We start from the raw sequence: 15,360 nt of genomic DNA on the forward strand, positions 1-15,360 counted from the left end.
AAGATCCCTTTGTAGTTGGAATTCGATATAAGAGTAGGCCATAGTGCCGCTACCCGGGCAAAATTTCCCTCATAGCTCACTGTATGGTGTATGCCTGTTTTCATTAGCCCAGTCGGAGCAGAACAGTGGGTCGTTAAACCCCATTTCATTTAATTTCATTTCATTTAATCTTTTAGTCAACGATAGAGTTGGCTAAACCTAATCTCTACCGTAGTTACGTCCTTTCCATCGAGTTTTAATTGAATATCACGATTTGTGAAATTCGCTGTTGGCGATCGAGACTTTCATTTATTCATTGGGTAGTAGTAGAGCGATATCCTCCAAGCGTGGGTCCATTGTTGTTTTTGGTATGAAGACGAAATGAACAAGCGATCATGACCTACTACTAGAAAAGCAATGTTGAATGTCCCACCCTTAACAATAAACAAATTAAATAGTTATCCGAGTATAACCCACATCTAAAGAATTATCTTGCTTCCTGAGATACCGACTAATTCTTATCGACGTTGTAAAATTACGTTTCTAAGAATTGCCAAACGTTATAAAACTTGGACTCGTTTTATTTTGGCACATCTTTTTGAGTTATCGAACTTTAAAATTGGCAAAAGTGTGAATAAACCATCCACAATTATTATCAATAATCTTCACAATGATTTACAGGTCTGTGCCAGATATAGGAATATACATATCAAATCTAGTACTTATAACCTTATTTATGACAGATGTTCGTGTCCAATGATTTAATTGAATATTGACAGATTTCGGAAGAAATAGGCCCATTCCGAGATTTTGAATTTCTCCCCAAACAATGTCTCGACACATATTTTGAAAACATTTCGTTATGTATTAAAATATGTGTATTTTCTCTTACATCTCAATCCCTCGAATTTGACCCGATCACAGACCTCCCAGAAATATGATTGAATTACGGAAGAAAGCAGCTCTCAGAAGTACCTGTTAGTCTTCTAGAAGTGCAGATGATAGAAGTGCAGGTCTTTCCGAAAAGGTCAGAATACAGAATACCGATTTTTAAACTTTGTCGTTGCGAATTTGTTTTAAGTAAAATGTAATTAAAAGGAATATTTACGTTAGGGGGTTTGCTTCTTGGGATATGTTAAGGACACACATCTACATAGAATTCATTATTTCTAAATAGCTTTATCTCCACAGCTAAATCCTTTTTAGAGGTAAAAATATTCAAAGTTGTCGGTCGAAGTATTGGGATTCAACTAAATACGAAAGATTCTAGCCGAACAAAATTAACATCCTTATATCATCTCCTGGTCTTTTACATGTAGAATTCAGAACATAGATACACGCTTGATATATATATGAGTATTGGACTCCAGTAACCGAGAATGACCAAATATTCTAAATATGTCAAAATATTATTCAGCTGATGAAAATTGTTAAAGAAGGTAAAAGTCAGTCACACATGTCTTGAAAAAGATAACCATAGACAACAGTTTATGCGAAAGGAAAACTCGGGTAAGGATCCTTTATGCCTTCAAGAAATCTGATCTCTATGGTGTGCACGAGCTTTCCGGGCACCAAATATACCACTGGAACATCCCTATGCTTCACACCAAATTTGAAACCAATGGGGTTCATCCCCGGCTGAATATCAATCTGTAGAGTTCGTCGCTATATGACCCCAATGCGTCACACCAGACGATAGGGTACATACTAGCATGACTCCAACGCTTCAAACCAAGCCATCCGTGGGTCTACAGAGTTGACTTTGAGCTTTTCATGTAAATAATCGTCAAATTAAAGATACATTATGGGAGATAAGATAAAGAGATGGCAGTTCTCGCTATGATAGTTAAAAACTAGATAGTGTAAAGGTAATTTGCTGAAAATTGCAGTCAAATTGATCCACTATGAGCCGAGAAAGAAGCGGGTGAACTTTTTTGCATAGTCTCGGTCATCATTACGAAAATCATTAATATAAACAGCATAGTCTCGATTATCCACTTTTTCTGATTTAATTATCAACGGCCGTTAGCGGCATATAGGAATGTAATCCAGCCAACATCGAAGGCTAGCCTTGACATCGAGAGTTTATTATGGTCTGGATAAGTTAATTAATGTCTAATTGATAATTTAGATAACATTTCAGCCTAAAGAAAGACTTGTAATAAGCAGATTTTGCTCTTGCATAATGCATGTTTAATAATTTCAATAACACCTGAAGCCTAAATAAAGACTTGCAATAGGCAGATTTACCTCATGCATAATGTATGTTTAATCCCATCGATTTATAGTTGACAGTTTGCTGCATGTATTTAACATGTATTTTAAGTCGACGTGGATCGCATTTAGATATCGTGTTTATATAATGTCTAGTGAATTCAAACTTTCAAGTTTGTTTAGATCAAAATAAAAATAAAAATGTTTGTAGACGATAAGCTTCTTAATATTGACACTGTATTGTTCTGCTCGTTTTGGATTGTGATCCTATTTTGTTTAATTAAGGCAGATTCACTAGAAATATTTTTGTGTATTTACTTTTCATATTGAATGTTTTGTATTCCAAATATTACCTTTGAAAATATTTATAGCAACGAACAAGTACACATTGAATAATTATTGTATAACATGGTTTAGTAAAACGATGCTATTTTATGATACAACTGTGCTTGGGGTTCCTCAGGTAGACGCTAAATAATCAATTCTACACTGTACTCGTATACATTTCTATAGAGAAGTGTGTATTATTCTTGGCATATTTAAGTTAAGACAAGGTTAAAGGGTGTCTACGCGAAACTGTTGTTCGTGTCTTGTGAAATTGCTTCTCATAGTTGGGTTGGGGTTTTATTTGATGAAGTCCAGTAAATCTTTTTAAAAGGAATATTTAGACCTTTACTCACAAGCAAAACAGAATTCAGCGGAAAATCTCGCAAATGATTGTAATTCGTCTTAACATTACAGAAAATAAAAAAAAATGGAATTCTTCTTGGTATAATGTCTTAGGTGAAGTCGACATTAAATTTCGCAACTCGGTAACAGGTAATAGAAGATCGCACAAAGTATGTAGACAGCTGTATTCAGGGAATTGAGATATCTTTTTATACCTTCAAATCCTGTAGATTTAATTAAAACTGCTACTGCTGGGTCGAGCTAGTCGACAAGGCAGGGGTGTATTGGACTCTCGACAAAAATGTTTCCGTTCGACTACAGACGTGGGGATTTTTCAAGTCTGCTCCCTACTTGTTAAATGCAGCGCCCGTGGGGCTGACATGGGAGTGTCTAGTCCTACGGATGGGAGATGAAATCGAGATCCACCTGTGTAATCATTGCAGTGGGCGTAAATAGATCCCTAGGCAGTTGGAAACATAGACCATTCTTTCGTTTCATTTTAGTCGTATGTCGTTTAATTTGTACTACAGTAAGGTGTAAAAACATCTTTAAAACGTTTGTCTTCAACTCAGTTGATACCTTTTTATTTGTCAATAACGATCTTAGTCCCATCCGAACGACTAGGTGATTTAATTAGAATGGTGGGAAGGCTGCTGTCCGAGCAAACATTCTCCTCCCTATATGTGACCGTAATGTGTTGACGAGACATTGAACGCCTTCTACGCCGGGCGACTTTTCTGGTTTAATATATAAAAAAGAGTTAAATAAAAGGGTTGTGATCAAATTTAGTAAAAGGTCTGTGATCAAGTTTAATAAACGGCTGTGATCAAGTTTTGTTTTCAAAATAAATGTGGTATATATACAATAACTTGGTCTTCAGAATACTTAATATTGAAAGATACGTATACAAACATATAAATTAGATTTATTCGTAATGACACCCACAATAATATACATGAACAACAGATTAACAATGATAGATTTACATTAGGCATTTAAAAAAAACCACAAATAACGCACGATCAATAACAATTAAAGTTTTTAAAATAAGAAATGAAATGAAATGGGGTTTTACGTCCTACTGTTTTGCTCCGAACTGGGTTAATTTTTAAAATAACTAGGCTATTGTGATTTGGGTGAGATATTGTCGATTTCAGTAAATCTGATGTGTTGAATGGATTTGAAAGGTATACATATACACTTAAAATTGTGGGTTAAAATTAAAGAGCCAATATTGAGACATAACTGGTTTTGTATTCCGTGGTCGACAGTTTAAGCCAGAAACGAAAGTAAGATCATAAAACAACCCGAGGAACACTTAATCTTCAATAATATAGATCCTGTCCAATCACAAATTTTGATAAGAGCTACAAACAGCACACCGGGAGAGGTTATGAAGTGTCATGAATATTGTAGTGGATGATGATGGTCACACTGATTATGCTGGATCAAGCAATCATCTTTTGTTTTTAATTATTACACTCATCAATATTTCTACGTTTCTAATAACAATGATTCTTCTTTAAAAGCCAACAAAAGCTTCAACACTATTTTCGAGATGTGAGACGCACGATAATTCCCTTTTCAGGTCTAAGAATAAGTTCACCGGTTGGACGAAGCTCATCTCTTTTTTGCAAAGATTCAACCTTGAAGTTTCTGAAAATGGTGGACAAGAGAACCTTTTCCTCTAATAGTGCAAACCTTTGACCTGAAACATGGTAAATACATTGAATTGTGACCAATGACACTTAAAACAACACATATACTTATAGTAAACTAAACATTTTATAAGGTCATCAATAAAACATTTTAAGACTTTATATTATCACCCAATAACACATTCTACAGTATATAGATATCGCTTGTGTGATAAATTTCATAATCTACTGCGATATCTCCTTAAAGTTACAATTTCATATTTTCTAAGAAAGTCAAAACATAATTATTTCTATGTCTTTTGCTCAATACTTGTCAATAGGTTGTCAACTCACTATTATACGATCATAGGTTATCTTTCTCACACTTAAGAATCTTCACACCGGAAATAATAACACAATTACCTCCCAATTACCTCCCTTGTTTTCCTATTCCCAACCATGGAATAGCTATCTTCAAACGTTTGAACTTGAAGTTGAAAATGATATTTTTGACAATTTCTCAACTGGCAATAGTGAATTGTAGGATTAATAGGATTATTCTTTAACAAGGTAGGACTGTTTATAGATACCATCTATTTTAGTGCTTTATTTTAATACGTGTTAAAAATATAACTTAAAAATACGAAATTGTAACTTTACGGGATATCGCTTTACACGAATTTGATTGGTCAATTAAAAAGGAACTACCTTTTTTTATTTGTAAAGAAAAATTCATATTTTATTTTGAAAGTAACTTCTTTTTTATTGGGTGATAAACAAAATATCCTACTTGTATTTTTTGATATCAAAAAAGACTCGTATGAGATTCTCTATTTATTGCTGAATGTCACGTAAGGTGACCTGAACGTCTTCGGTACGAAACACAGCTTGAGTCGAGAAAAATCCCTGGAACTCATGCAGCGAGTAAGGCGCTAGTTCGCTGTCAGTATTGGCCGAGAAAGTTTCTCGTGATTTCCCTCGTCAGTGGTGAAGGACGGGGGCCCGGCAAGGTGTAGTAGTTCAGTGGGACGAAACACCGAGGTCTCGTGTATATATCGGCGTGTACGTAAAAGAGCCCTTGACAATTGTAATTTGAAATAAGAGTAGGCCATAGCGCCGTTTCCCTGACCACATTTTTCTCATACCATACCGTTTGTTACAAGGGTAAGGAAAATCTGTATAAGTCTTTGGATGGGAAAAACCAAGGTCATTAATACACTTAAAGATCGCTTTTTTAATATTCAACATTTTAAAGTCACAAAAAGTCACAGGATGAAATATTTTAAAATCAAACTTGAAACATACCTATGCAGTTTCGGAGGCCGGCAGAAAATGGAATATAGGCATACGGATGTCTTGTTGTAGCATTATCATGTGAGAATCGATCCGGATCATAAACGTCGGGATCAGGAAAATATTCAGGATCTCTGTGGAGCGCAGAGACTACAAGATTTCCGGTTGTGCCCTTGGGAATTGTAAATCCATCTAAATGCAAAGATATAACAATGACATATCAATAGCGTTACACACAGTAACAACACTCACCCCGCGCTTCTATTATTCCTCGCCACTCTGTCTAAATATGTCAATAGTTTTTAGATAATTTAAATTGAATAATAGCATGGAGGTAGCAAAGAAAAGTTTATCAAAAATATTATTTTACCTATGACGGCATCTTCAGTAAGAGTACGACCAAACAGTGGTACAGATGGATATAACCGTAATGATTCCTGAAATAAAATATACACTGAATATACATGAACATCAGATCCTGTGATGATAGTACACTAGACCATATGACATATCAATAAGCGGTATTTTATTGAACACATCGTTCAACATACAAGTTCTGGGGTGCATGTTTGGAAAGGTGAACAATTGAACATAAGACCGATGTATGAATTTGACTGTTTATGTGGGGTTGTGAAATTTCTCAAAAACCTCCGAAACTTCAAAATGAAAATAAAGCAGGGAAAATACGCATACCTGTCTAAATAATTTACCCCGGTGCTCAATCTATTGAACAGTTAAATCATAAAACATTAGAAATACTTATTGTTGTTTGTCTCAGCTGAGTAGATGGCTTATTTTGCATTCACCAATAAACAGGAAAATAGTAGGGTGTCTTTCCTTAACCTCTACTTGGCATTATTTAAGGTTTCCTAATACACTCTTTCCCCTCGTGCCACTGAGTAAATCCGATCATGTGTTACTAAATCTACTTACTTTGATACAACATTCTAAGTATTTCATATCTTTTAAATCTTCCATAGTTGGATGTCTCTCACTATCACCTATAATAATGTATCTTAAATAATAATCCGTTTAAATTGTATATTATATAATTATGAGGAAACTAATTCTGTTTGTTATTTTAAATCAGACTGTCAATCACTAATCTAATTAGTATCTATCTATTCTGCTCGTCACCCGGGAAATAAAAGGCTGGTGTTATTTTAATTTGATTAACATATCATTAGACTGGTGGTGTTGAACGTAGAGTGTTAAATTGGGTTAATCTGAAGTGCAATATTATTTCGAACAGTGGTTGGTTAAGCAATAAAGGGTTAATTTTGCATTGCAGCAGTAAACCCGAAGTCAGACTGATTTCGTTATTTTGCTAAATATGTCGACGGCTGGACAGAAAATCGGTTCTATCTGCGGGCCTGCTCTTGCAAGTATGGAGATATATACAATTTCATATTTACCCAAACAAAAGAGTTCTTATTATAGTCTTTTAATGGATAAAATAGTTCAGACATTTCAAGACAGAACAGAGAGGTGATAATACCGGAGTACCGTTAACTCCCAACAGCACCAAAAGCAGCAATACAATTTACCAACATTACCTTAGGACCATGACATAACTTACCGAAAATGGAATCCAATTCGTCTTGTAACCTCTCCTGTATACTCTGATCGGCACCGATTAAGTACGTAGCCCAATTAATTCCTGCAGCAGTTGTATCATGACCCTGGAATATTTCCAATCCAAGCTATAAATGGGTGTGGTTTACATTAATTTGTGTAAAAATAAAATAACTAGACGCAGCAATAAGTGTGTAAATTTAACAATAACTGACTTCAACAAAACCCAGTTTATAATGATTTTGTAATATTGCGCTACAGCTCCCCCATTGTTGTATATCAGATGCTTCCGCTAGAAATAAATGATATAAATTACAAAATGATCAGAAACCACAGAAGTTTCTGATTAAATATCGGTGTTAATCTGAGAAAACTCAAAGACAATTATATTTCCTAGCTTTATAGCTAACCATTATTCCCTATACATCCCTATAACCTAGAGACCAATTTGTGATATTGTTAATTAATTTCAAACCAAGACCACTTGCCTCAAACATAAACGTGTCCACTTCTTCACGTATCTCTTCTGATGTTAGACTAGGTTCAGACATGTGTAGTAACATATCTAGAAAAGCCATTCGTTTTTTCTTGGTTCCAACATAATGGTCTTCTTCTGCCGAATCCATAGAGTTATCATGGACTGCAGGCCCTCCATTTAACAGTTCTTGCTTCTTTTCGGCTATAACCTACAAAAAGTTTACAGATTGGTAACAGTCGCAAGGGATATATAGAATGAAAGGGGTTGAAGTTCCTTCATATCCTAATTATCCCGTTCGTGGTCATTTTACATGGCAGTTCGTACCTTTCATCTCTTTCTTGGATCTCAAAAAGACAGGTTGTCAGGAATGGTATAGAAAAGCGTTATGGTATAAAGATAAAAAGCACACCTCAATTCTGCCATGCAGTATTTTACTTTGTGGTCAAATATCCGTCATTAAATCCAATATATTGAAAGTTAATGTGAGTGTGCGTCTAGCATTAGGGTATATATGTGCAAGAATTTTCTCAGCGAACACAACCGAATCAAATACCTTTTCTGTGAATCCATGCAGGATTTGAAGACATTTATCGTGTTCTTTCCCAGGTCCTATTAGATTATATAATATATCAGGCCAGTGCCATGGTTGTTTCATTCTATTCAGGGCCAATTCACTCATCCTATAATTAAACACGTCAAAAACTAATTACAAAGACTGATGGATCCCTTCTCTTATTACACCGGTGTTTAATATTTAATCGGAAGCTTAGTGTAAACAATAGTCGACATTGAATAATCACAGAATAATGTGATTTATACAAAAATGATGGACCACCGATTGAATTATTCCACATCTTCGTCGACCAGGAACCGAAATTGTTTTTGTTTTTGTTTTTTTAAATCACCAAGGACTATAGCTCTACATCCGTATAGTCGTGTGTTATTCTAATTAATATTAGAACCTGCTTCCGTTTCTTTTTCGTTTTTTTGTAATTTTTATTTAAACTATAACAACATTTCTATATATGAACTTTGTGTTCAATTCACCGGACATGAACCATTTTTCAGCCAATAAAAAGTTGGTTTTTTTTCAACAAGAATTGTTTTAATCAACCAAATGACTCAAATCAGTAAACAGATAACTGGCATAGAAGTCTAATTAGATCTTTATGTAGACATTAAAATATCTAATTCCGAATGAAATAAAGATTTAATTTTCATTTGATTTCTATAGAATGAAATAATAGGAATTTATATTACTTATAAACACTATTAACATAAGGTGAATCACTGTTACTCTGTGCATTTACATCTCTTCCCATAGCAGTTTCTAAGAGCAAAAAAAAAAAAAATATTATAAATGATACAAACCTGTATACAAATTCTTACGATGTCGTGGTTTGTTTCGGTTTGAGTGAGCTCCTTGTACGTGGTACAAGTATCATTTAGTATCTCTGTTTTTAAAAAGAAACTATTTTACAGCAGTCAGAATTGATTTATGTGCAGCTTCACTTCTTTTAGTGTCTTTATGAAAACATCCCCATTAGAAAGGTAAACAACCCAATTAATGAATTATGATTATATTTTTTTTTAGCGTGCTACATTTTGTATCTACACTGTATTTACACATTTTCTGTTTGGCTTAAACATACATTATGTAAGAGCTAAATCTGCCTATCACAGGTCTTTCTTTAGGCATGAAATGTTATATAAACTATCAATTAGACATTTATTAACAAAACAAGACCATAATCAACACCCGAAGACATCGGATATTCGAGATTTTAACTAGATTAGAACGACTAAGATCCCTCTTTGTCACTAAAAAATATAAGCCACCGAGCCAAATGGGGTACCCAGTCTAACGGCTACATCAGCAATGTCTCTGAATTGAAATGAACAGCACATTTCTGTTCCGAAAAGCTTAATCGATGCCAGTTTAAGGGATGTATAGAAGTTTTATGATTAACACAAGTACGAACTAAAAAACACTAGAGATTGTATCATCTATTTCCATTTATCTATTTGGTTGATTTATTTCGAGTCCGTGTTTTATTTATACTAAAATGCGTTTTATTTTTATCAGTACTGTATGATGTATTATAACTGTAACAGATGCCATAAATTTAGAAAAACAATTATAAACAGATCAACCTACCACATATAATATCTAGAGCACATAATGTTATATCATTAAAAATATTAAAACTGTTCGGACCAGCTTTTTCCTTTAATTTAGATAACATAACATCTGACTGTTCGTTAAATACTGCTAGAAAATCGTTTAAAATTTTGAAATGGAAAGTTGGTGTTAACATTTTACGTCGGCTTCTCCATTTGGCACCCGTACTGAAAAAAAAAACCACACCAAAAAATGAGATATTCGTGTTCCTAAACCAAATATATAAACTAAATGATAAATTCCACTTCATCTGGTATGTGATATTTGCAGATTTGATAGAAGAAATAACAACCAAGTAAGATATTACTTATTAATTTTTATACTCTAAGCAGTAACATTTATCAAAACAATAACATAAAAGTGACACCATTTGATGCATAAAGAAAAAGTGCGATATATCAAATTGATTACAATTTACAATTATATTTACTATGTATTGAAAATTTCAACTTTTAGTTTACATCAACATATCAATAAAAAATGATACGTTCATATAGATATACTCTTCATAAAAAGTAGGGGATATTGAAATGTGAATATCTATGCAGGTTGTGATATGATGAATAGTCATGGACACTTGACATGCTTTGAGAGTATGTTCACAGATGAAGAACTTATCGCCCCAACAGAACCACTGAGCTGTTTATGTTTATGTGTAGGCAATTGGCCTGTTATTAACACACACTGGTTACCTCTAATAAAAACAGCAGTGCATTTCCGCAGTTTTGTATTGTTTCTGAATATCCCCTACTTTTTTTGAAGAGTATATTACAACTTTTTTAGTTGTAGCACCGGTGAAACCTGTCACCACTGCCTCGCAGTTCTAGTTTAGTATATACTGTTCAATTTACTAAATGCCAATGAGAGAAGAAAATTATCATTATACCTTGTCAACAAACCTGTACCAAGCCACGGGTGTAAAAATCTATATTCAGCAGATTTATCCATATGTTTTGAACTATTGAGTAATTTCTGAAATCGCAAATATGTTTATAAAACAAAACTACTTCCTTTTAAAGAAGATGGTCCGTCTGTATATAATTCTTACATAAAGATGCGAGTTATATAACTTTAAGAAAAAAATGCAAGATGCCTCCATTCCAGTGGTGCCCTTAAGGCTTAATTGAAAAGTACTACCAGATCTGTCAAAATGATTTCCCCAAGCGTAAAATTGGTCATATTTGTTTATTTTGTGTGCTGAAATTAACATCTGTTTAGGATTGACAATTTTATTGCTAGTTCGTATTCCCAAAGTCTTGTAACGTGCTAATAAGATTTAGAAATGGATCCATATATTCTAAATATTTACCTCAACGTCTATGGCTCTTGCCAGACAAACCATTGGTTTGGTTCCCAACCATATCATAAATATACCCTTTCTGCCAAATTCCTCGGAATAGGACATAATCTGATTATAAAACTCTGAAAGACAATGAAATAATTCAGGAATTTCGAAGTCTCGCCTGGATCCTTTGTAAGGAGTGGGAGTATTTTGCCAGGGCACCGGCATTAACGCCTAATTATTCGAATCTTGAAATACCTAAATATAGAAGTCACGCAAAGACACGCCAATTCGCTTCCAAATATATGTATAATGACTCCGGCAGAACCGAACGTAAAGCATCAAGAAAGGCATGTCAATTCTAAAACAACTTTAAACCAGTGGTTTTGAGTTTTTGTGCCCCCTTGCAAATAGCAAAAATCACGCGGTTTTAATGCGGTTTTTAACATTATAATCCTAATGCTTAACCGGTCAGATATGCTAGAAATCGACTCCAGCATGTTCCACACAGTCAAATATTACTGGGCGACACTGGGAGGGACCCTTCCATTTCCCGCGCATACATATAAATATTGTTTTTTGGGGGCCCGGACGGGCTCTTTTTCCTCATGCAAAATCATGGGTTACCATCCCCCTGCTTTAAACATTGTCTCGAGATGTTGCTTGTAAAGAATTAATTTTTGATTTTTTCCTATTGGTTGCAAAATGTGAAGACCTGTCTTCAACAGTATACATCGATTACCTCATATTACATACATGCATTATATACATCAATTACATCATATTGGGTATATTAGGTATACTGGGCACATAAACGGTTCATAGAAGGGTGTGCAGCAATGTTAACATTTTGAGGAATAGGAGATAGGTTCATGGTGTTACTTTACTAGTTTAAATTAATTTAATTCCACTTTAAAAATGACTAGTGATACCTTTTAAATTGCAGACAAATTGATTTGGCAGACCTTGTGGTCTAACGTCTTGGTTGTAAAATAGTTATTTTAGTGTTAATGTAATATTGGAAAGATTCAATTCAATGTAAATCAAATATTTTGCTTGATGCATAAAAATAATATAGAAGCCAAAGAGTATGGCTCTGGAAGTGACACCAGGAATGGCGTTTAAAATTTAGCCAATACACTTGTAAAAATGTATTTCTGTGGTTGCGTTTACAAAGCTAGAAATGAATCTTTTGAAAGGATAGTAGCGTCTATGCCTCCTCTGACCGAATTCCGAATCCCAAAACTTCTTTTTACGTGCACGTGTGGTGAATCTCGGTGTTTCAACCCGCTAGGCAAAACTTTATTTGACAAGTTGGAACCAGGCTTTTGGATATTATAACCTAAATTTCATCAGATGTTCCAATACCACTTCAAGGTCATGACATACTACAGCTGTATAAATATATTGGTTTATTATTGACTTTATCTCATTTCTTATCAAACCAGGTTAAGTAACGCAGCGACTGTGATATGTCCTATGATACGAGAAACCAAGTCGTATCACCCGATGGAATATTACAATGACTCGATACAGAAGAACAACTTTATGATAGAAAATCGTTCAGCATACCCTTCCTCGCGCACACTGTTGGAAGAAATTAAATAATGCATATAAATTTCATAAAGATCAGTTGATAACTTAGGTCGTTAAAGCGTTCACGAGTTTCTACAAACTTGTTTCAATGGCATTTAGTAATTGAACTGGAATTAGCTCGGTAATAAGCAGTAACTGTATTCCATGCATATTAGATTCTACAGGGTGAAACAGAGGCCATAAATCTTTACGGAAATTGCTGAAATTCAATAGGACCCATTTCATTGAGTTAAATGATGCACATACATTTTATACATGAAAAAGTGAAAAAAGGGTCATAACTCTAGAACTAATTTACGGAAATTGCTGAAAATTCAATAGGATTGTTCGTTTCGCTATCTAAGTAATGCATATAAATTTAAAACAGATCGGATGATAACGTTTGTCGCTAGAGCGTTCACAAGGTTCTACAAAGTGAAACAAGGACCATAACTCTAGAAGCAATAAACGGAAATTGCTGAAGTTCAATAGGCTTCTTCGTTTTACTAATATAAAAACATATAAATTTCGAATGTAATCTGTAGAATGTTCATAAGAAATTGTGGACGATGGACGGACCGACGGACAAACGGACGGACGAAGACCACGGCAAAATATGACCACATGTTCACGTGGGCGTATAAAATGTCATGGCACAATGCTGAATTATGCACACAAGTAACTTAAAGATTGGAAAACAAATGGTTATTATTAGTAGTCGAAGTTGTTATAAGTTATAAGAAATTGTAATTAGTAAGTCTACATTTTCTATACAAGGCTTGTTTAATCAGTTATGTGGGTTTTTTTACAACTATTATCTAATATAGTCATTCTAGTTGTCTTGTTTTATTTCAAAATTTCAAAGTTTGCTTCAATTATATGTGCTTTAATTATTTTAGTTACTTGAGTTAAAAATTAAATAATAGGTACCATTTAATATGCTGCTTTTATTTTGATTAAATTATGTTTAAACAATATATACATGTTTTTCATTTGTTATTTAGTTTTAATAAACTGTTTTGTTTTAGTTGTGAAATTCTTTCCATCTGTGTCCTTTTTTGCCTACATGTACCAGCTACATATTAAAGTGTTTACGGATGGTTAACCATGCGCAATGTTGTTACACATGACATAGTTAAATAATATATACTATTATAGGTCGCTAGTGTAGTCTACTATACAAAATACCTTTACTACATTACAATTGATTCTTTTTTTAGTATGGAAATGTACAAACTTAACGAAAGTGCACATTTTATGAAATATTTATAATAATACTACATTTTACCGTCCTGCACAGTACATGTAGTATAATGACGAAATGGAAGGCCACCACTGATTGAAGAATTCACATTACTCTGATCGAAAAACGACCATATTTTTTAATCCACATTTCCCGAATTAAGACGAACAGGGCAAATAATTATTGAATTTAGGCTATCTTTATTATTATTGCACTTACCCACAAAATATGTAAATCAACAAAAACTGTTTAACTTACTTGTGCCATCGACTTCCAACTGATGAGCATTTCCTAATATAGGTAAACCAGCCGGTCCAGGAATTTTCCCAAATATTTTGTTCCGTTTATAAGATTGATACAACCAGGAAATGAGAATTGCTATTGAAGTAACAACCACAACAAGCAAAGTGGCTGCCATATTGAACGACTATGGACGACGGGAAATAGCTAATAGTTGTATGAGTTGTTTAATCATTTATACACGGTATGTTTAAGCTTTCAGCCTTACACTATATGAGTAGTTTAATGTTGATATCGACCCACTGACCCAACATTAGATACAAGATTAGAAGTTGCTATATAGGCATTATGATTATTATATAGGACGTTCATAGTTCAGATTGGATCTCAGATGTAAATAAAATTTGATTTCTCAGTGTGCACCCACCCACCCCCTCTCCAAAAAAAGAAAAAATGAAATAGGGTTTAACGCTTTTCATTTCTGCACCGACCGGGATAATGAAGAGGATGGGAGTCTCTTTCAAGAGATCTTCAACGTGCTGCCACTTAAACAAGCCAACAGTGAGGCTGATGTCCCCCGCCGAAATCCCAAAATAAATAGATGACACATATAAATAATAGCACATTTATTTTTTTCAAAAGTATCAAGCAATCAAACTGATAATCAACTATTCACTAACTTTCATCACTAGATAGAATCAAAGTTATCTTGTCCTAAAGCATTGACCAATGAAATTAGCTTTAGCTCGAAATGTTAATCATTGAACTCAGTCAAGACATTCGAATAATAAATGAAATGAAATGAAATGAAATGGGGTTTAACGTCCTACTGTTCTGCTCCTAAACTGGGCTAATGTACTATGAGGGAAATTTTGCCCGGGCAGCGGCGCTACGGCCTATTCTTATATCGAATTCCAACTGCCAAGGGATCTTTTACGTGCACGCCAATATGTACACGGGACCTCGGTTTTTCGTCCCATCCGAACGACTAGA

At 34.2% G+C, this 15,360-nt stretch overlaps 1 protein-coding gene across 1 annotated transcript; it reads right to left on the bottom strand.

Annotated features, from left to right (window-relative positions):
• Nucleotides 1-3,767: 3,767 nt before the first annotated feature.
• LOC126811371 (cytochrome P450 4V2) lies at nt 3,768-14,749 on the bottom strand. Its single transcript, XM_050536940.2, has 12 exons — nt 14,386-14,749; nt 11,337-11,449; nt 10,914-10,999; nt 10,004-10,194; nt 9,106-9,175; nt 8,399-8,525; nt 7,856-8,053; nt 7,372-7,474; nt 6,726-6,793; nt 6,163-6,229; nt 5,805-5,984; nt 3,768-4,570 (listed from the first exon to the last, which is right to left on the bottom strand). The coding sequence occupies exons 1-12, from the start codon at nt 14,543-14,545 to the stop codon at nt 4,410-4,412; spliced, it is 1,524 nt and encodes a 507-aa protein (XP_050392897.1). The 5' UTR covers nt 14,546-14,749; the 3' UTR covers nt 3,768-4,409.
• Between the last annotated feature and the right edge of the window lie 611 nt (nt 14,750-15,360).

The sequence above is a fragment of the Patella vulgata genome, chromosome 2, assembly GCF_932274485.2.
Source record: "Patella vulgata chromosome 2, xgPatVulg1.2, whole genome shotgun sequence".
Taxonomy (NCBI): Eukaryota; Metazoa; Mollusca; class Gastropoda; family Patellidae; genus Patella; species Patella vulgata.

Excerpts from the sequence above, each read along its gene's own strand:
- LOC126811371 (XM_050536940.2), bottom strand. The coding sequence starts at position 14,545 with ATGGCAGCCACTTTGCTTGTTGTGGTTGTTACTTCAATAGCAATTCTC. Across the intron at positions 8,526-9,105 it reads TATGTTAATAGTGTTTATAA|GATGAGTGAATTGGCCCTGA; the intron begins GTAATATAAATT and ends GTTTAATTATAG. Across the intron at positions 7,475-7,855 it reads TGGACACGTTTATGTTTGAG|GGTCATGATACAACTGCTGC; the intron begins GCAAGTGGTCTT and ends GAAATATTCCAG.